The 21,985-nt window shown below is 39.5% G+C and overlaps 1 protein-coding gene across 1 annotated transcript; it reads right to left on the reverse strand.

The window, feature by feature from the left end:
- Positions 1 to 27: 27 nt before the first annotated feature.
- Positions 28 to 21,912, reverse strand: Slc30a4 (solute carrier family 30 member 4). The gene is made up of 7 exons (XM_032904104.1): positions 21,250 to 21,912; positions 13,764 to 13,910; positions 7,966 to 8,119; positions 6,320 to 6,524; positions 5,601 to 5,706; positions 4,658 to 4,792; positions 28 to 4,026 (listed from the first exon to the last, which is right to left on the reverse strand). The coding sequence occupies exons 1-7, from the start codon at positions 21,638 to 21,640 to the stop codon at positions 3,872 to 3,874; spliced, it is 1,293 nt and encodes a 430-aa protein (XP_032759995.1). The 5' UTR covers positions 21,641 to 21,912; the 3' UTR covers positions 28 to 3,871.
- Positions 21,913 to 21,985: the final 73 nt, after the last annotated feature.

The following is a 21,985-nucleotide window of genomic DNA, read 5'->3' on the forward strand; positions in this document are numbered from 1 at the left end:
TTAACTAATCAATGAAAATAGAAAAAATTTAGGTGGCTGTACATTGTAAGTTTTTAATAAACCACAAGGCAAAACAACACTTTATTTAATAATCATATAGGAAATTTCATTTGAAAATTACAAATACAGTACATATACAAAGATTCTGGTTTTCATTACACAGATAAACCCCAGCTTCAAAATCTTTCTAAAATCAATCATTTGCAAAATACTTGGTTTTTGGAGGGGCATACAGGAAAGTATATACAATTCCTTAAACTGTGATATGGCTTATTAATCACATATTTACTTAGAGAGGCAGACAGTTTCCAAATATAAGGTTTCTCCTGGGTAGAAAAGGGGCATCCTGGCACGTTTCAACTTTGGGTTCCATTTATTTCGGGGTATTCTTAATTGCACTATTTAAATGGACACTGCCATGGATTTAGCTGGCAAGGTCTCCATAAACACTTACCAATCTTAAAAATCAGAAAATGACTGTTGATCTCCAACAAACATTCTGTAACCAAGAACTCACTGATGTGTTGCCTAAATGGAGACACACAATACTGAGGAATTCCCATAATTTTTCTCTCTAGTTTGCATGCTCCCACTAACATCACAAACAATATATCTACCTGTAGAATCAAATCTGCAGCCCTGGTCCATAGGATTCATTCGACAGACCTGGAGTTGGAATTATGAGTTTGCAAATGGTGTTCTGGCTACAGAGATGTTAAGTCAATTACCTAGAGATCAGACTTGCTCCCTCCCTCAGGACAGTAGCTAGTGAGATGTCACTGATCATTTGTAACTAAGAGGGGTCCAAAGATGAACTGAACTGAATGGTATTATAGGTAGTGGCACATTCTAGAGCTTTCAGTTTACTACATACAAGGTAGTCAACAGCAAACGAGTTCAGAGTCTGTAAGAACATCATATGATGATGAAACAATGGTTATAACTACAGAAAACCAGATGGAGCTGAAGTAGGCTTCAGGATCAAAATCTCTAAGTGTGCTTGCGGACTGGCACTGTGAGAAACTCAAAGGTTCACAGTAGCTGCTCAGTCTATTTCTGTCTCATATTCTCTACCATGTTCCCATGCAGAAATCCTGGGCAGGGGATGATCTGAGGTTTTAAAACCTTTCTCACCTGGAAACGTATTTCTAAGTATTGGCTGAAACTCTCTGAAAAATGGAGAGAAGCTTGTGTATCTCTCTGATCTTCACTGTGTCCACTGTGGGAAGGATCTCCTTAAGACAAATACTGGCAAATGGGTGACCTGGGCTTAAGACAGAACACTGAGAGTCATATAATCAGGAAATATATCATAGAGGAAAATGAAAACCTCTACCCCAAACTGACAAGAAAAATGGTAAACCAAGACATCTAGTGATCTGCTAAACAATGCGGATGGAAGCTGTGAATGTGAAAATCTATGCTCACATTAAGACCTTTAGCTGTGGAAGTTAACATAGCTGCCGGTAAGAAGCACAGTAGCTCCAGTTCTGCCTATCGAGTATGCTTACTCAACTGCGTTCTTGGTCTTCTTCAGACAGCAAGACTGTTAGTCAGACAGTCTTCCTAAAACAAAAGACTTCATGGGCCCAAGGTGTGAAATACAGGTTAATGTCTACAGTAACTGATTATCTGAAATACTCCTTAGAACATACTGCCGTGGAGAAATGCCATGGTGTTTCCCAGTACAAGATTAGCACTATATCTCCCAAATCAATTCAGATCCTGCTTTTTGCAGAGCAAAGAGTTTTCATAGTTAACTGAGAGGGTGTGCCACGGTGCACTGTGTCTCAATGGGGGAAAGACAGGTCAAACCTCACAGCTGTGTAGTCCCTGATGTAACTGCTGACTTAATGTCCTTCCTCTATGGGTTGACATTTTAACTCATAAGGTCTACCAGCTTTCCATCTTGTGGACCCAGTGAGGCACAGAGTCTAGGTCCTGCTGCAAGGTGAAGCGCAGAGACCTCAGGCATCCCACTTTATGTGAATATGACAGTTAAGACTTCCAGAACTGGTCTTAAGGACTAAGTCAACATGAATATCCGGATATACCCACACTATGGTAAAGGGTTGTTTACAAGAAATGACTCACCCAATGTGGGAACATGTTAAGTATAAAATGCACACTTTCCTTTTCCCCTAGCTATCAAAAGGCCACAAATGCCCAGGCAGCCACTTAAATGCCTGCCATCTACTCAGGTTAATCATTGCTTTATTTATATTCTAAGAAAATTTGAAGTTCAAATATTTATAATTTTAAATGGACTTACAATAAAAATTAAAGTAAACTTTTTGTTTTTTTCAAAGTAAACTTTGAATTCAACACATACCCATTGAGTTTTATGGAGTAACACCAGCTGTTTTTTGACCCTATTTCTTATTTTAGTTTTACACACAGAGAATGTCTCAACTTCTCACTCTTCATTTACACGTCACTTGGATTTCTAGGACTTCACAACCTGTTTGGGACAGTGTTACTCCACTCTGATTCTGAGGAGACAAGAGCCATCCACAGTGTCTAAGCTGAAAGGAGCTCCTATCGAAGCAACTGCTGGGAATGAAGCATGAATATTCATGACTGTCTCTTTAACACAACTGCTGTCAGCTGCCATCCCTTGAGCTTGGAAATATTTACGCTGCTTCCCAGACACAGCTTTAGTGTCCATCCTTATTTCAGTTCTTCTGTGCACATACATGGTCAAACAAAACTAAACAAGACAAAACAGAACCTTTTACCTTGTGTTTTCTCAAAGAGCTTTCTCCACCCAACGCCTTTGTATCTTTCTGCTATGGCATTATTGTAAAACTTCAAGATTGTACCTTGGGGGTTTCTGCAATCTGTGGAGAACCCCTAGCCTATATCATAACATAAATTCTCTCTGGAGTAACGAAGGTACTCCAGTGGTAGGTGTTACTAACCTCCGTCTTGGCCATTTGTAGGTACTGGGGAAGATGTCCACAGATGATACTGAGTACACCTGAGAACAAGGTGCTAAGCAAACTTACTAACAAACATCACAGTTCTAAGGAGCACACTGGACAACTGCTGAAACTCTGTTGTCTCTTACTGTCCTAAGACAATTCTACATAAAGCACAGAAGTGATGTACAGCAAGACAGAATCCAAAACTCCACAGCCTACCACTTGGCTTCTCTGTTTAAGATCATCATATGGTAAGGGAATTTGAGGTTAAATCTAATTTCTGCCATTCGTAATTATATTAAAGTTTTCCTACATAACTGAAGGACAGTGACGGCATAATGTGAATATTTCAGACAAGATTACAAATAATCAAAAATGTTGAGATTCAAAATCCAGTACTATCTGGAAAATCTGCTTATAAGTTATTTGTGAAATAAAACAGTTCTGAAACACTTAGGAATACATGCTTATTCCATTTTCTGGATATAAATATTTTCTGAAATCTGTTGAGGGCTAATTTTTATAAAAAGAGAACACAATTCCAGAAACTGGATGCCAAGATTACACATAGACAAAAATCTCAAATAGTTCAACACTGAGTTTGCTAGCACTGACTTCATATAAAAGGCTCGAAAAAAGTAGTTTTTAGTTGCAAATACTGAATTCTGAGTCTTCCTGTACATGTTGCGTACTCTGTCAAATTAATGAAGTATGGTCTTGGATTGTCTTCTATGAGGTATCTTCAGAGTTACAGCTCATTCTGTAAACAGTACTTTGGAACTTCTTTGCCTGAAAATCATGCAAATATCAGTCAGAACAGAGTCTGTTTTGGGGAGACTGGGGCTTGACATGGACACAGCTGTCAGGGACTCCATTAGGTTTGCGTTTATTGCTCTCAAGTCTGTGACTGCGGGATAAATAAGGCCGTAGACCCCAAGGACATAGAATCAGGTACTGGAACTTTGACAATTTGCACAAGTTCTGGTGGCTTCCTGTCTGTAGCTCTGGAGCTGAACAGTGCACTTGTACATGCCGAATGTGTTCAGCAAGAGGTGCTTAGCTTTCGACTGCACTTCCTCCCATTTTGATGAACTTCCGGGAACTGCAATAACAATAAAATATCAAATTATTTATTGTGCATTGCCTGACATTAGTAAACGAGATACAGAGAAGAAACCACAGCACACTACAAGCATATGCTCATCTGACGCCTCCCTCTCTAAGCCCTTCCAAGCCCAGAACAGCTTCTCAGGATCTCAGTCTTTCAGTCCATGCTCAGTGGAGAATGTTACAAACAACTGCAAGTCTCCTGCTTAAAGACTTGCATGCCTTAAGAACCAAGTGCACATGCTATTTTGATTTTAAAAAGCCTCCAATCTCTGAGATGATGTAAATAAGAGTTTGGCTTTTATTATATAAAAGATGACATAGCAAATCTATGTAATGTCTTTAAAATGGAGACAGGTATCAATTTGTAACATCTTCTCTTAAATAAGTAAACAATTTAAATGTCGTTATTTATTTATTTGGAGTTTCAGGAATTAAACACACGGCCTCATGCATGGTAGGGCCAGTGCGCAACACTGAACTGCCTTCCCAGCCCTTGTTACCCTTTGCTCTGCAATTCATCTTTTGAAGAGCCTCCTCCCTCCCTAAATCTTCATGCATATGACAAGCTCAGATGCTGACTCATAGGACAGAAGCCTGTCCCCATGAACCCATGAGCAACATACTTAGCTGCATGTGCACTATGGCAGTGGCTTTTCCAGAAGTGAGAGACCAGATATTCAAATCTTCCACAGAATATACATCTTCTATCTTCATCAACGACTCTTTGATATAGTCTACATTCAAATGGCTCGGTACACCTATTAGTTTGGAATATATAATTTGTAAGTTTACTTTGGTAGGAAAAGTTTTAAGTCGCATTTAAAGAAAACAAATGGCTTTGTCAAATTCAGTTCCAATGAATTCATTAAGGTATGTTTATACTTTAAGATAAATTATGGACATTCTTACAAAAATATAGGAAATATACAAGAGATCAATACATACTTTTAAAATGTCAATTCTCACTAAAATTGAGTAGCAATCAAGTTAGAATACTTAGTTTAATCTTAATAAGTTAGGATAGAAAAAATTATTCTCCTTCCCAACATGGTTTTACTATGTAGCCCTGGCTAGCCTGGACCTCCCTATGTAAACCAGGTTGACCTTGAACTCATGGAGAGATACTTTCCTCTGAGTCCTAAGTACTGGGATTACAGGCCTGTGCAGTTATGCACATCTTAGAAACAGTTGACATAAGCTATTGCTGAAAACTTTTGTCTTCATGCTCTCAGGAAGACAAGGATGCCAAAAAAAATTACAAAGACACAAATGAAGTGAAGGAATCAAATAAACCACAAGTTATAACTGTGCCAAGAATTAAAAGCTGCACTCTTTTCCTAGCCGGAATGACACTGGCTGTCAAGCATTTTCTTGTGTGTAAAGATCCTAACTCAGCAGACTGTCTGCTTTACTTGCTGAAAGGGTTAAGTGCGTGACTGCACTGCTTCTTGTTATGTACAAGTGAACATCAGTGAAATGCAAGGCATGACTCCTGTCCAGGGCGCCTCTGACTCAAGCTCTCCTGGGAAGGGTAACCCACAGTGGAGGGTATTGGTAAGTGCTTACCTTCCAGTATTATCACTACTGTGTCCCATATGATGCGGAGCGTTGTGAATGCCACAAGTAATGAAAATATATACGTACAGATGGGATCAGCAATCTTGTATTCTGGCTAGAAGGCAACAGAGCAAAGTCGTGTGACTACAGAGACAGACATTAACATACTATAAAGTGGAGCAAGACACGGTCCCTGCTCTTTCTCTTTCTTTACCAAGATTGGAGAATTCTTTAAAAGTTGGATTCTGTACTTAAGAAACATCTTTACTCTTTAAGATTGTTCAAATGACTTGTCTCCTGTGTCTTTTCTAGAAGTTTAATCATTGTATCTATTCTCTTCTGTGGCTTCTCTGAATCCTTCACTCAGAAGCATAAGATATTAAAGCTGGAAAGAACTGAATCATTCATTTGGATTGAAATACTCATACTGAACAGGACTGAATTAAAATTTAGAGTTGCTGCAAAGATGAGACCCTCAGTGCATAGCCTGTGGTCTAATGGCTCAGTGATAAGGGTTAATTAACTGTTTTACAGTGAAAGTGCTATTAAAGCTAACTTCAGGTATCAAGGCAATGCCATTGCGCTTCCTGATAGTAAGTAACTGCACCAACTAACCTTACACCAGTGAAGAATGACTAGAAAGTCTGTGTCCAGTACATTGATAAGAGACAACTAACTTTTTAAATACCCAAATTAAGTAATTTGAAATAGGAAGTGCACAATTTTACCTTGAATCGTATGATGTATGCAGCTATAAGCACACCAACACTTTGTACCAAATCCCCCAGGGCGTGTACAAATGCAGCTCTAACGGCCAAGCTGTCCTGCCCATGGCTGTGTCCACTAGATACCATGCTTGGGGAATTTGAAGGTAGGGAGTGGGAATGAGCATGAGAATGGTGGTGACCGGACTGGTTCAACAGAAACCCCATTCTGTTAAAAATGAAAGAAAACATATTATTTCTCTAAAATTACTGATAAAACATTTATTACTATTCAGACAGTAATGGAGCAATGCAGAGCAGTCATTTAATATGGATTTAAGCACCTGTTAAACAGCAAACACTGTTTTAGGTTTATGGAGCTTACGTTCTGGATGTCAGAGGTGCAAGCAAATATACATTGAGACAGAGCCTGTTAATGTGAAATGCCTTGGAAACAGCTTTGTATACAGCACTGTGGAAGTTGGAAGATGAGGGCCAGGTGAGTGGGGAGGGGGTGGGGTAGGCACAGAAGAGCTCTCTCAGACTTCATCTGAGCAGGGACTTGAAGAAGTCAAGAGCAGATGGTGGCTCTATATTCTAGGCAGAGCAGCCGGCAAATGCCTGAAATGAAAATGTGCTCCATGCACTTAAAAAGTATGATACTGTGGCTAAGGAGAGCAATGCTAAGAGGGAAATAGGAGGGCTGCATGGATTTTATTTAAGAATGCAAGTGTTGAAATTTCTGATTTTTATTCCAGATTTGAATAGAAGCCATTAGATAGTGATTTGTAAACTAAGGCCACCAGACCATATTTGGCTAGTTTTAAAGATAGTTTTATTAGATACAGGCACACATATTTGTTCACACAGTGAATATGGCTGCTTTTGTTTTTAACATCAGTGTTCTGTCACTTCAAATGAAACTGTGGCTCTCAGGGTCTATGATACTTACTAATCAGCCTTTTTGTTGTATTGGAAGTGCAGGGATCAACTAGGGCCTCGTGCACACTAGGCAGTGTTGGATTGCTAAGCTCTACCACAACCCATCTGTCCTCTATAGAAAGTCAGCTAACTTCTGCTTGAAACGATTAAGGATGAAACATAGTTCAGTAGTTTTGAGAAGGAAAAAGTGATTTTAAGAACTAGCTAACAGAAGGGGTTGGGGATTTAGCTCAGAGGTAGAGTGCTTGCCTAGCAAGAACAAGGCCCTGGGTTTGGTCCTCAGCTCCGAAGGGGGGGGGGGAAGAACTAGTGAGATGGTTCAGCAGGTAAAGATGCTTATTGCTAAGTCTGACAATGTGAGTTTGATTCCTGGAACCCACATGGTCAAAGAAGAGAAATGACTCCTGTAAGTTGTTCTAAGTCTTCCATGTATGCACAATATGATGTATGTGCTCCCCATACACAAATAAAATAAATGAACAACCCCCTTAAAATGTAGGTATCATAAAAGTATTAAATATTAAACAACATATTTGGTTCTACTCAAATTCCTTAGTGTTAAACTGTGAGACACGTGGGCAAACTAACAAGTTTTAATGCTCTATTTTATTATACTTCTAAGTAAAACTGACTTACTATATTTTTAAATATGAAAATATTCCATAGTCTGAATACATGCAGTGTGCAATAATCTTTTAGCTCATAGTATGTGAAAACGTTGTGCTTACATCACATTAACTGCAACTCCAACAGCTGCAGTGATGAGCATGACATCGCCATTGATTTCATAGTTCATATGGATGGTTCTCTGCACAGCCTCGTATAAGAGGAATCCCATAAGTACATACACCAGCATGACACTGATCATGGCCGACAGAACCTCTACAAGGGAAGATGGGAAATGCAGGCAGCTTCAGCACAGCAGTTACACTTCATATCAACTAAACATTGTTCAGTCTTTGACTTACATTTTCTTTCCTCTACGGAGGAAAAGCACTGTTATTTTTGTCATACAACATTTTTCTTACTTAAAGTATTTAGCAACTTGAATAATTTAGATCCTTAACTATTTCATCCCCATCCTTTATTCACATCTCTATTCAGAAGGCAAAACTGATACAGAGAAAAAGAAACCGTGACCACAGACCACTTTTCTAAAATAAGTCAATTAAAAGAATGCTAGCAGCTTGTGTTGTAGCGCAGCATAAAGCCCTGGCTTGGTCTCTAGCTCAGTTTGGGTCTGGAGGTGCATTTGTAACCTTGTCACTCAGGAAGTAAGGTCAAATGGATCGGAATTCAAGGTCATCGCCCTCAACTGCACATTGAGTTTGAGACCAGCCTGGGATATAGGAGACTTGGTCTTAACAACACAATAACAAAATGAATAACCCACAGGAAAAATGGGTAAGAAGGGGAATAGGTAAGGAAATAAAGAGTAATTCGTCATAGGAAGAAATGGACAAATTCTAAATGATAATTACAATAAGAGAAAATCTTGTTTTATTACTTTGTATGGGTGTTCTGCCTGCATGGATGTCTGTGCACCATGTGCTTATGTGGTGCTGGCAGAGGCCAGAAGAGGTCATCAAATCCTGTGACTAGAGTTATAGAGTTATAGCTGTAAGCTACCATGTGGGTGCTGGGGATTGAACTCCAGTTCTTTGGAAGAGTAGTCAGTGCTCTTAACTGCTAACTATCTCTCCAGTCCCTAAAAATTCTTGAAAAAAAATTTCTTTTTGAGATAGTGTTTTTCTGTATAGCCCTGGCTGTCCTAGAACTTGCTCTATAGATTAGGCTGGCCTCGAACTTGGAGATTTGCCTGCCTCTGCCTCAGGAGTGATGGGATGAAAGGGTTGTGCTACCACTAGTTTGAAAGGAGATTTTTACGAAAGTTCCATATTGTGTAGTGTCATAGTACTAACATATTTGCCACTTTATATACATAAAATTAAATAAGTCTATTTGGCTAAATTAAGCAGCTAGAAGAGAATAAGCATGAATATAAGCTTTCTGTTAGATCACTTGGGGATTTTGAATTTGTTTTGCTTTGCTTTTAGACAAGGTCTAAAAAATTCCCAGGTGGCCTGTACTTTGTTCTGTAGACCAGGCCAACAGCAAGTCCCAGTGATCCTGCTGCCTTTGCCTCCCCAGTGCTGCCATTATAGGCACGTGCCACCAAGGACACTACTTCACATTTTTGAAATAAGGTCTATCCTGAACTTGTTTGGTAAGTAGCCTGGGCAGGCCTCTTCCTTCATCCTCCTAAGTGCTGCGATCACAGGTGTGTGACACCATGCTGAGCCTCCTAGGGTCTTTACTCGGCTGTCAATTATGAAGGCATAGCACATGGTACATTTCCCATATGAAATAAACAGTTTGCATCTGAATGGCTAGTAAATGCTAAAAGAAAATTTAAATGGCATAAAACATAAAATATACAAGATTATTAAGTTTATTGTACTATAAAATATCAAAGTTATCGTACATTTAAAAATGTGCGAACATGCCAAAGTAGGAGCGTCAAAGATTGTGTGAAAGTACTGGACCCTTTGCTATTCTCTGACACAGTGTCTTTTCTTTATCTTTGTAGCATTTACTATACTTTGTGATTATTTTGTGTCTAGGTGCACACAACAGTCACTGTGTCTCCTCACCCTTATTCACTCATTCATTAGTAACCAGTGGGTACTCATTCAGTCAATGAATAACTGTGTCAACAAAGTAGACCATGCACAATAGAAGCATACACGTGTTTGTGGGTGTTGCATAAATTACTGGTCTAGTGTAAGAATTTGCTGTGCTGGGCTGGAGAGATGGCTCAGTGCTTAAGAGCACTGACTGCTCTTTCAGGGGTCCTGAGTTCAAATCCCAGCAACCACATGGTGGTTCACAACCATTTGTAATGAGATCTGATGCCCTCCTCTGGTGTGTCTGAAGACGGCTACCGTGTACTTACATATAATAAATAAATAAAATCTTAAAAAAAAAAAGAATTTGCTGTGCTAATACTATGATGCCAATAATGAGTATATTTCACTAGAATTACATGGCATTTGTCTTTCCATTGTCACAAAGAACTAAGCAAATATCCAAGGTATGTTCAAGAGATCTATAAAAAGAAGATGAACACGAGATTTCCTCTCTTCCACTTTCTTTTCCACTCTTTCCTGCCTTCTTCCAGATAGGAAGAAAACTACAGAGGGGTGTGTTGGATTTACGTAGGCCTTCCAAACTAGTGTTTGTATTTATCTCAGCCAGAGACCCCAACTGCACTCAAACTGATGTTATTGGGATTTTCAGCAGCTCATGGTCCAGAGTCTGTCTTTGGGCTTCCCCTCTTTTATTCTAAATCGCTTTTTCTAGTTCTGCTTTCTTATTACTCCCTACACCACACTACAGTGCCAACTATGATCATGCTGACTTACAGTTATCCAGTGTTAACCACTTCAGTCATGCCTTCCTTATGCAACTTAAATTTCCATTTCCAGCAAGCTCTAGAACTCAATTCTTTTCCAGTAAAAGTTCATGTGATGTGATTAAATTTGCAATAAGATGTGAATAATAAAAGGCACAGCTTTTGAGATAGGTAGGAGGAAGCTGTTAAAATGAAATGGATCACAAGTAGGCAGAAGGGTTATTATTATTTTTTGATGCTTGTATGAAGGAAATACTTTCTGTTTCTCTAGGATTAGTGGATAAAGCAACAGACTACACAGAATCATCTCTAGTCAAATGTTGCCCAAGGCACATCTAGCTGGCTCTGACCATGATCTCTGCTCAGCAAATACTATGAGCAATACCTGTGCCACCATCTTGCCATTAACACAGGCTGAGGATTTAAATGATCATATCATAAACACTGCTTTCTATCCTAAACACAAACAGTGCTGCTTAGTATAGTCTTTACATCAGTACGGTCCCCGAAGATCTGGAAGAACCTTCACATAAACAGCCAATTACTAAGATAATCTACACAGATAAAAGTAGAAAGGACAAGCCAGATGGGAGTTGCTGTCTTCAGAATGACACACTCCCTTAGAAGAGAATCATTTTCCTCCTAAAGATTTGTGGGATCTCTCTCATCGTGGTTTCATTAAATCCTGTTTTATTAGTTCTCAGAGTAAAGGGACATGCCCATAATCAAATAAATCCAGACACTTAAATACATATGACACATAAGGCTTCAGTCCTCTCTTTCTCTCTCCCCACATATACCTGCTGCTGTTGTAGTATAAATAAAGAAACATCAGAATGATTTCATACCATCCACAGCTATACAAGAAGGAAAAAATCCTGCAGTGCTTGAAGAGACTGTGGTGATAGCCCTAAGAGAAGAGTGCGGTGACCCTCTCACTCATTTCCACTGGCCCTCAGCATTTCTTTTCTTCTAAGGAGTACACATACTGTTTTACCACAAAATGTAGACCATTAACAAATAATGATAAAAATTAGTTAAAAATTTTCAAGACTGGATGTTCCAAAGAATTTATACCAGCCTTTCTGTATACATACGTACATACGATTAAAAATTCTTGAGTTTGTTTTAACTTTTTTCAAAGAATGAGTGAAGTGGATTAAATAATGAATGAAGATTCCTTTTGAAGTGCTAGGCACTGTCCTGAATTCTTTCCAAATAGTAATTCACTTACTGCCCTTAATAACTTTATGAGGGAGACACTATTATTAGTATCCTTTACAAACAGAAAATGGAAACATGAAGATGTTACAGAGCTTGCATAAAGTCAAATTGGTAGTAAGTGAGATAGCCAGGATTTGAATCAAGCTATTGGTTTCTTTGTTTTCTCTCACAGGTGTTTAAAACATCAATTAAAAGGCTACCATCAATAAACTCTAAGTGTGTGTGTGTGTGTGTGTGTGTGTGTGTGTGTGTGTCTATGCGTGTGAGTGTAGATGACTGTTAAGACCAGAGGCAGCTCTTCACCTTGACACTGAAATTGCAGGCAGCTGTTAGCTGCTCTTGTGGGTGCTGGGAACTAAATTCCCCTGGAAGAGCCACACAGATAGGACTGGAGAGATGGCACAGGAATTAAGAGAACAGGCTGCTCTTCCAGGGGAGCCAGGTTCAATTTCCACTACCCACACGGTGGCACACAACTGTCTGTAACTCCAGGTCCAGAGGATCCGATGCTCTCTCTGGCCTCCCTGGGTACCAGGCATGTAAGTGGTGCACAGACATACATGCAGACAAAATGCCTATAAACATAACATAAAAATAAGTAAGTCTTAAAATCAAAGAATACTGTTATTTAAAAATAAAAATTAAAAAGAATAGTATGCACTCTTGAGACATCTCTTCAGCCCCAGAAAAATGTTATTTCTAAGAGCAAAGCGATCTACACAACAGAACATGATAACTGCAATTAAACCAGGCTGATATTTACTACTACAGATAGTGTTTGATTTGGTTCATTGATAAAGTGCCAATTTTTAATAACTCTAGCCCTATTTTCTGCTTTCTTAATAGATTCTCAAGGCAATAGCCAGTTGCAGATATTTGCACCCAACCAATCAACAGAAACTGCTGACCCCTGTAGTTGAATTAGGGAAAGCTGGAGGAAGCTGAGGAGGAGGGTGTAAAAGAACAGCAGTCTCAATTAACTTGGACCCCTGAGATCTCTCAGACACTGGATCATCCACCAGGCAGCACACACCAGCTGATATGAGGCCCCCAACACAGATACAGCAGAGGACTCTGGGGTTTGGGTTCAGTCAGAGAAAATGCATCTAACCCTCAAGAGATTGGAGGCCCCAGGGAGTTTAGAGGTCTGTTGGGGTGGGTGGGGTGGGGACATCATAGTGGAGGGGGGGTTTGGGATGTAGAACAGTAGGAGGGTGGGCCAGGAGGGGACTAGAATCTTGAGTGTGTAAAAAAGAAAAAGCCAAAGAATATCATTTTTATCTCAATTCTTTAATGTGCATTATCAAGTGCTGAACTTTTCAAACCTATGATCTACAGATATGGCCTGTCAGATAATAGTTCAAATAGTTATTTTATGTATTTTTAGAGTAAGTTTAAAGCCACAGCAACAGTAAGAATCAGAGCTATGTAGGCAATAATATAGATTTTTAGAAGTCTTTAAATGAAATATTATGGATGCATTTGCTGAATTACATTGATACAGTGCAGTCACATAGCATATGTTGAATATATGATGAAATGTTTAAAATGGGCTTCAGTTGAAAATTTTAAAGTAAAAGAAGCAGTGAATGCTTATTAATGAGTCACTCAATTAGTTTTGCTCAGGTCAGTAAACTGGAAGTAAGCCTCCTTGCTATGGCATACTCAGGCACACGAGACATTTGAAGAGTAACTATAACCACATAATTCTGTACAAACTATTTAGTGAGGCCTAGTGGGGTTTTCCATGGAAGATAGCTTTTTAGGTAAGTCTCATTATTTATTTTCATTTCTTTGTTCAAAACCATTATTACCTTAAATATTTCAGTTAATCGGGGTCATAGTTCCATTAAAATACTGTAAATCAAATAAACTTAAAGTACCTACCTAGGCGATGAAATCCAAAGGTGAATCTTCTGGTTGGTGACTTTGAAGACAGCCACAAAGCAAGAAGAGTGAGTATGATGGCACTAAGGTCAGTTAGCATATGAAGTGCATCTGTCATTATTGCTAAGCTATTTGCCAAGTATCCACCTGGGAGAAAGGAAAGGAAGAGTAACTACAAAAAGTAAGCCATCAAACTCAAAATGTGTAACATCCTACAAAAAAAACAAAAAACAAAAAAAAACCCTGTTAACTAAATTCCTATCCTGATACAACTAAATCAAGGTATTCTAAAGTTTCATGAAAAATAGTATAGATGTCATATCCTTTAATTTATATGAGAAGTGTTCCAGAAAATTGTATCAAAATCTGTGCATGTTCAAATATCTTATATAAAATACCATATTTGCACACACAGCATGTACATATAAACCTATACATAATTTACATTATTTCCAGATTACTGATACCATCTAATACAATGTAATTATTGCACTGCACTATTTAGGAAAATACTATAAGAAAACAATTATGTATACATTCTATATAAACATATATTTCAAATATTTTCCAACTGAAACACAGGTGTAGCACCTGTGGACATGGAATCTGTAGGTATGGAAGGACCACTGCACAAATTTCTGGTGAAAAAACCCATTTCTATTAACAGGGTCTTCAAAGTGTTCATTACTTCATGAGGTTAACCATTAAGTTGGTGGTAAAAACAAAAGCAAGGATGCGACTTTTGCTCAACTTATTAATTCTATGAATACAGTGAGTTAATAGCGACAGTATCTAAATATTACAGCAAAGCAGAAAGAAGGTATGCTTTCTTTTATTCAGGAAGGGTTGAACATGAAATGACACTGAAGAATTCTAGAAAGTGCATACTAGCAACAACCCAAAGAGTAAAAATTAGCTTAGCTTATAGTTATACAGATAATAATCTCTGAAAAGAGGAACAAAAGATATTTAGAAGCTATGATGTAATTAATGGCATAGGAATAAGTATGGTGTGTGTGTATGTTAGACTTTAATGTCCCCACCACAACCCATGCTGATCTCCATTATGGGGTATTAAGAGGTTGGAACTTTAAACTGATGGCTGGGTGGTAATGTTAAGTGATACGCGAAGGGCAGAGCCTTGTTTCAATAAAACTATGACTTTAAAGGAAAAAGAGATCTGAATGAGGACCATCTTCCTTATCATGCGACCCTCAGTACTACTTTGAGACTATGAAAAAGGACCTCAACAACTGCAGCCTCTCGATCTTGAATTTTCCAGTCTTCAGAAACACAAGGTAAATATACATTTTTGCTTTATAAATTACTCTGTGATATTTAGTTTTGGCAACATAAGACAATATGTATAAGGGTCTGGAACAGTCTGTGATTTCAGGCATCTACTAGGGATCTTGGAATATATTCCCGTGTATAAGTGGGAAACAAACACAGAGTGTTGTATGTATGTATGTACATGAACACACACATACATTTTCTTTTTTCTCCTATCATTAATTTTATTCTATTCTGGGAGAGTATTTTGATTCATTTTCTATTGTTAATTGATGACTGATTGATTGATTGGCTGATTGGCTGAGACAGTCTCACTATGTAGCCCTGGATGGCCTAGAACTCTCTATAGAGAACAAGGTGACCTTGAACTCAGAGATCTGCCTGGCTCTGCCTCCCAGACACTGACATAAGGCATGCATTACCATGATTGTTTCTCATTTTCTAAGTTTTCTATGAGTTTTTGTTTTCTTGTTTTCAAGTTTCTTTTATGTTTTTATTGTTCAACAGGTTATTTTTTTTCCTTTACCCTGGATTTCTTTTTGTAGAACAAATTGTTCTTTTCTAGATATATGATCTTATCTCTGAGGATACCAATTATATGATTATAAAAAAAATGGGTTTTTTACTAGCTTTCCTTATTTTAGCCTTCTTGGTATATACATAATTCCAGAGGCACTGGGCACAACTGAGTCTGGCCTGCTTAGGATGCTCTATAGTTCAGTTGTCTTATGTGTGGGTCCAGAGGGATGAATTAGCATCCCCTGTGTTCTAATAAAATGCAAATGCTGGCCAGTTATGGTGGAGCATGCCTTTAATAGTAGCACTTTGGAGGTAGAGGCAGATGCATTTCATTGAGTGTGAGGCCAGCCTGGTTTACATACTGAGTTCCAGGCCAGTCAGGGTTACAGAGTAGCAAGACTATCTGAAATACACGCATGAATACATGCTCTGTACTATCCCAAGCCTCCATTATGAGGCCTTCTGAGGTTGGGACTTAGGTTCTCTAATGGCTGCAATGCACAGCAAAAGCTGAGGACCAGGGTTGGGGATTTAGCTCAGTGGTAGAGCGCTTGCCTAGCGAGCGTAAGGCCCTGGGTTTGGTCCCCAGCTCCAGAAAAAAAAGAAAAGAAAAGAAGAAGAAAAAAAAAAAGCTGAGGACCACTACTGTGGTGTGGCCTGAGCTGGTTCTCAGCTGGGGTGCTGGTGTTTTTGAGTGTAGTAAGTCAGTTAACTCTGTTTCTTTTCCAGTTTCCAAGATTTTTGCTATTTTTCTTCTCTTTCATTTTCCCCATCTGTGTGGACTTATTCCCTCCCCCAGCAAGGAAAATCCCTTTAATGCAGTTTAAGAGATACACTGAGATAGGGCAAAATTAAATACACCAGTTCTTTACCCAAAAGTCAATCTGTATATCTTTTATGTTTTAGTTCCAATGAAGAAAACATGTAAAATATGTTTTTGTTAACAAATCCAAAGTATATCTTAGTTTTCATCTAAAAAGCTCTCTTAACCTCTTTCCACTTTGAAATATAGTAGTCTTCCTTGCCCTATTCTGAAGCATGTACTCCAAGACACCTGGAATCAAATAATGTATATATATATTATATATAAATGATATATGCACATATAGATATTAAACACTTATGTGTATATGCATTAACATATGTAATGTGTATATATTTACAGTTATATATGTATAATATGTATATACATAATAATGTGTATATATATATATATATATATATATATATATATAAAATACATGTTCAAGCCCAAGATAGAGTTTAGATTATTAGCTAGGCACAGGAAGAAAGCAACATAGTAACTAATAATAAAATAGAATGTCTGTAACAATACACCATAATAAAAGTTACGTGTGGACACATTACACAAAGAGATGATTCATATCCTGGACAGGATGGGGCAGGACTCTGAGATTCCATTATAATACCCACAGCAGTGAACAATTTAAACATGGGTTGTTTAGTTCTTGAATTTTCCATTTAATAACTTTGGATAAGGCTGTTGTAATCAATTAAAACTGTAGAAAGTAACATCAATGGTAAGGAAGGGTGCAGATGTAGTTTGTTTCTTTGGATTTTGGAACACCTGTTTGCCTCCGTTTGATTTCTTAAAGTTGTTCTTCAAGATGTGGGTTCTCAGGTAGCTTTGCCTAATTTGGGGGCATCATCTACTATGCTGGTCCATTTTCTAAAGCATGGGCTCATATTTACTAGCCTACCAGACATTTCCCCTTGACTAGTCTTCATAAGCATACAAGTAAACATGTTTAAAACAGCCTTTGAGTCCATACCCCAATCTTGCTCTGCACTCTCTTTCGTCTTCAAAATGATGTCTCCCTATGTCTCTATCTGATTAAAGAGAAACTACGTCCCATCCCTCACCAGCTCTCAACTCCCATGTCCAAATGTGACAGTTCTGTTCATATTCCCTGGACACTGTTTCTCTCTAACAGGACACTTTTCTGTATCTACTCTTGTTTGTTTCTAGTCAGGAGCTCTCTGAGACTGCTCTCATTCTTGTACTCCCATTCCTTTCTTCACAGAACATCCATGATGATCTTTTAAAAAGTCACTCTCCTACAAGGCCTTCACCAGCTTCACTGAATTAGAACAACTGCACTCATTCAATGTGGTCTCTCAGGACTTGTTTATCTGGTCCACCTGCCTCCCTCCTTTATGCCAACCACACTCCAGTCACACTGGTCTTCTTTCAGCTTCTTAAAAGAACTGAAAGTTTTGGGACCTTTGTTGTGCTGTTTTCTTTGCTTGGATGACTCCTAATATCCTTTTTGGTGCTTTTAAATGCTCTATTCCATGCAAAAATGGTATCCCACTGGTTAGTATGATTATTTTTTTCTTCAAAGAGCTTAAGAGTATCCGAATTTAAAATGTAATCCCTTGGTTATTCAAGTAATGCTTGTCTCCTATATTAGCTAAAGAGCCTCAGATAATAATAAGTCTTGTTCTCCATTAGATATTTAGAACATGCAGGACAGTGCACACAAATTAACACCTAGGTACTTAGAAAGGAGACCTGCTGATGGGAAGGGAGGAAAGAACAGACACTGTTCAATGTCAGGAGCAAGTCAGAGGAAACCAAGATCCAAAATCAAGTCTCCTCTCTGAAATCTTTAAATGATTCTTTTATTGTCCCATACTTCCTACAATAAGATGATTTATTTCTATGTCCTTAGTTACATTTTAATAACTATACTAGAGCCAGTATAATTCTAGGTAACATTCTGAGCACTACAGTTCCTATCATATCTTATTATTTAACAAAGAGTCTATATTTGGATATTAAATCAGTATTGGAAAGGAAATACCTATTGTGGTTTTTGAAAAATGTTTACTGAGTAAGAGCCTCTGGAAATGAGACGTCAAGATAATTAAATATTAAGTTTTACTGAAGTGAAATTATATCTAAATTAATTTCAAGGGAGAGAATTATGATTAATGTGACTAACTTCAAATACTCAATATCAACTTCAAAAGGTCTGAATGGTGAGTATTTTCATAATGTTGAGTTTGAGAGGTTCCTGGATCTTAGTCTGCTGAAGTCATGAGATCATGTTCTTACCATCTTCGCATTTTATATTACACATTTATAATTCTCCACAGAAGAATTCCCTAAATAGAACCTCTGTACCACCTTCTCCAAGGCTCAAGGAACATGTGGAAGAGGGAGCTGAAAAAAGTTCAGAGCTGGACGTTGAAAAGATCTGCCACAAAAAGATGTCTACATACGACAGAGCTCTTGCACCCGTGGACTTGGTGCCATTATGGTTACCTGAACAAGACCTGCAACAGGTTTGTCCTTGTCAACATTTCAACCAGGAAGAGAGAGGATTTATAGGGCTGCACCTCTTCCTAAGGGACTATTGACAGTCAATGGTTTCTGGGGAGAAGGGTGTCACTTTCTTCAGTGGTATAATACTCACTGTTTCCCATGCTTCATAACTAATTTTCCCCAATGCTCACACTAACTGCCCCAATTAAAGTCAGTGAGGGGGTCACATAAGCAAGAAAACAGCAAAGTAGGAGCCTTGTTGGGAAGAGGGTTTCAGTGTGAAAGGGAGCAGGGATGTGAGAGGCGGTGTATGTAAAATGGTTAAAATTCATTATAAGCAAGTGTAAAATATTGAAAAATTTTAAAAATGTAATTAAAAATTCAACAAAAGTTCATTTGACTATGTCTAACTTGTATCATTTACTGCTTTAGGTATTAGGGTGCAGCTTATATTTCAGTCAAAAGAGTAAACAAATAAAAGACATGGAAATAAGATGCAGAGGCGGATCCCAACAGTCAAGAGGTGTCTTTTTGAGGTGTCTTTTGAAATGAAGTGTGAGTAACAAGCATCCAAGGGACGATCTGGGAAAAGGCAGGAACATAAAAGCTCAGGCCAGAGGGAGGTTAGAGAGGCTCAGTGGTTAGGAGAACTGGCTACTCTTGGCTACTCTTGTTCTCAGCACCTACAGCAGGAAGTTAACAACCACCCACCTGCAGCTTCAGCTCTCGGGGATCTGAAGCCTAGGCACTTGCACTCACCAGCACATACTTACCCTCCAATCACCCACACCCTCCCCACACAGATACAAAATTAAAATTAAGTAAATATTTGTGAAAAAGCTAGAAGATGGCTGAAGTACCACAGTTAGTCTACTAGTGGGCTGAGAGGTAACTGAAGACATTAGAACATGGCAGATACAGTTTGTGTTTGCTATGCATACGTTTATACTGGTGTGTGTGGATATGTACACACCTATGTCCACATGTGTAGAGTGTTCACCAGTCTATTTCTTATTACATAGTCAACGATTCCTTTGAGGAATCTACTCTCTTGAAAGAAAGCCTTAAGGGCAGGAGAGAGGGAGACCCGAGAAAAGAAAGATAATGAGTACAGCTGGATTTACACTGAGGAAGAAAACAATATGGGACATCAGGCAGAGAATGTACGATTCTTCTACACACAACATTTTAAATCTGGGCTGCCAGCTCTCTTCTTGTTTTGGGTTCATCATAAGAGACAACATGAGACAACATCTCCTCTGTCACTTTATAAGCTGCCACTAAGAAGTTGGCAGTTTGTTCTCTACGTGCATACTGCATCCATGGATCCCACAGATCATGAATGGAAATCACCTGAAAAAGGAACACTGCCTCACCACTCGCCATTCATGGACTTGTTCTGCTCGTCAATCTCTCAACGATTCAGAAAATTGAGTATTTATATATAGCATCGACTTTGTATTTTGTAGTCAAAGTGATTTCCAAATGATTTAAAGTACAGAAGATGTATATGTAGGTTATATGCAAATAATTGCTTCGTTTTACGTAAGGGACTTTTACATAAGGCATCACTGGATGAGGCAACCTGAGATTCAGGTTTCTAGAGGGGACTTTTGGAAACAATTCACCTTGGATATGAATGAACGGCTATGAACTAATGTGATAGTAAAAATAAGGTCAAAACTAAGAACCTTAGTGTGAGAAATTATTATCTGAAATCATTTAAAAACAGAGAAAGAAAACCTAGTTCCTGCAGCTGTTGGGGAGAGCTCTAGCTCACTGTAGATACTCCTTTTCATAATGAACTTTTAGTTGGCTGTATGGAGTTTTGTAAAGCCCTTGGCTAGAAGCTCATGAGGAAATGGCATAAATAGCATCAAATAACCAAAATGTAGACAGAAAGAAAAGTCTGGTACTGTAGACGGCTCTCTCATTTCCCAAGAAGATGCCTCATAATCTTATCCCATCAGAACCCCTGTGTGTGAAAATAGAATGGTGTTCAGTAACGTTCCTTAGATCTATAAAATTCTGATTCTAATCAATGTCAGAATTATTTTTAGACGTTGAAAGATTAACTTGGCGTCTTATCAGAATCTGTAAAAGGAGAAGTTACACGATAAGCAGTCAAGATAACAGCCTAAACCCTACGGTAAATGGCACACTGTTTAAGGGGGTTACAGAATATACCTGCAAGCTATCGGTGGGCGCTATCGGTGGGCGCTCACGGGAACCGCACTTTGGAATCCCGTGTCCCTTTCACACTGACCTGTGAATGCTTCTAGATACTCAGCAAACTTCCTGAAAACAAAGTTTCAACTTCAATTTAGGCGTAGCTAACAGCTGGACAAAGTCAAAGGAAAGCGAGTCGGCGACACAACTCACCTACAAGCTCTCCGATCATGAAAAGCAAGTAGAGGACGGCAGCGATGGTCAGCCTGGTCTTCACCTTCCTCTGCTTCAGCAACTCGCGCCGTTTGCTGCAGTTGTCACAGGGGTCCATCTTCAAACTCAGCTGACTGTTGGTCAAAGGTAAGTCCTGGTCCAATAAGGAGTCATCGTCGGCCTGGAGGGCCGGGTGCGCCCCGTTCACAGGCCTTTCCGGGGCTTCCGAGTCATCGTCGGCCACCACGACTCGAAGTTTATTAAAGCGCGAAAGCCCCTCGTCGCTCACCTCGTCCGAGAAGTCGAAGGCGCTGGTGTCATTTAAGAACAGCGGCGTGTCGTCTTTCCTCAGCAGGGATTTGAGGCGCTTCCACGCGCCGGGGCCGGCCATGGCAGCGGAGGGCGGCCGGCGACTCCGCCTTCACCGGCGCTCGGGCTCCTCAGGGCAGCGCGGCGCGTCCCTGCCCATCGTGAGGAGAACGAGACCCGCTACTGTCGCCGCGCCCGGCCGCGCGCCAGCTCTGGACCCGGCGGCGCTCGGCTACCTGCTGGCCGCCGCCGCCGCCGCCGCGCATCCCCGCTCGGGAGGCTCGCGCTGCTGCGACCGGGCCAGGGACCGAGGCCGAGCCCAAGCCGCTGCACCCGCCGCCCCGCGCCGCTCGGAGGCCGGCCGCGGGGTCTGACAAAGGCCCGGCCTCCTCCGGCCCCTGCGCGAGGCGGCGCGTGCGCCCGCGAG

The sequence above is a fragment of the Rattus rattus genome, chromosome 5 (assembly GCF_011064425.1).
Source record: "Rattus rattus isolate New Zealand chromosome 5, Rrattus_CSIRO_v1, whole genome shotgun sequence".
Lineage (NCBI taxonomy): Eukaryota > Metazoa > Chordata > Mammalia > Rodentia > Muridae > Rattus > Rattus rattus.

Excerpts from the sequence above, each read along its gene's own strand:
- Slc30a4 (XM_032904104.1), bottom strand. The coding sequence starts at position 21,640 with ATGGCCGGCCCCGGCGCGTGGAAGCGCCTCAAATCCCTGCTGAGGAAA. Across the intron at positions 13,911-21,249 it reads CATGATCGGAGAGCTTGTAG|GTGGATACTTGGCAAATAGC; the intron begins GTGAGTTGTGTC and ends CCTTTCTCCCAG. Across the intron at positions 6,525-7,965 it reads GGAGTTGCAGTTAATGTGAT|AATGGGGTTTCTGTTGAACC; the intron begins GTAAGCACAACG and ends CATTTTTAACAG.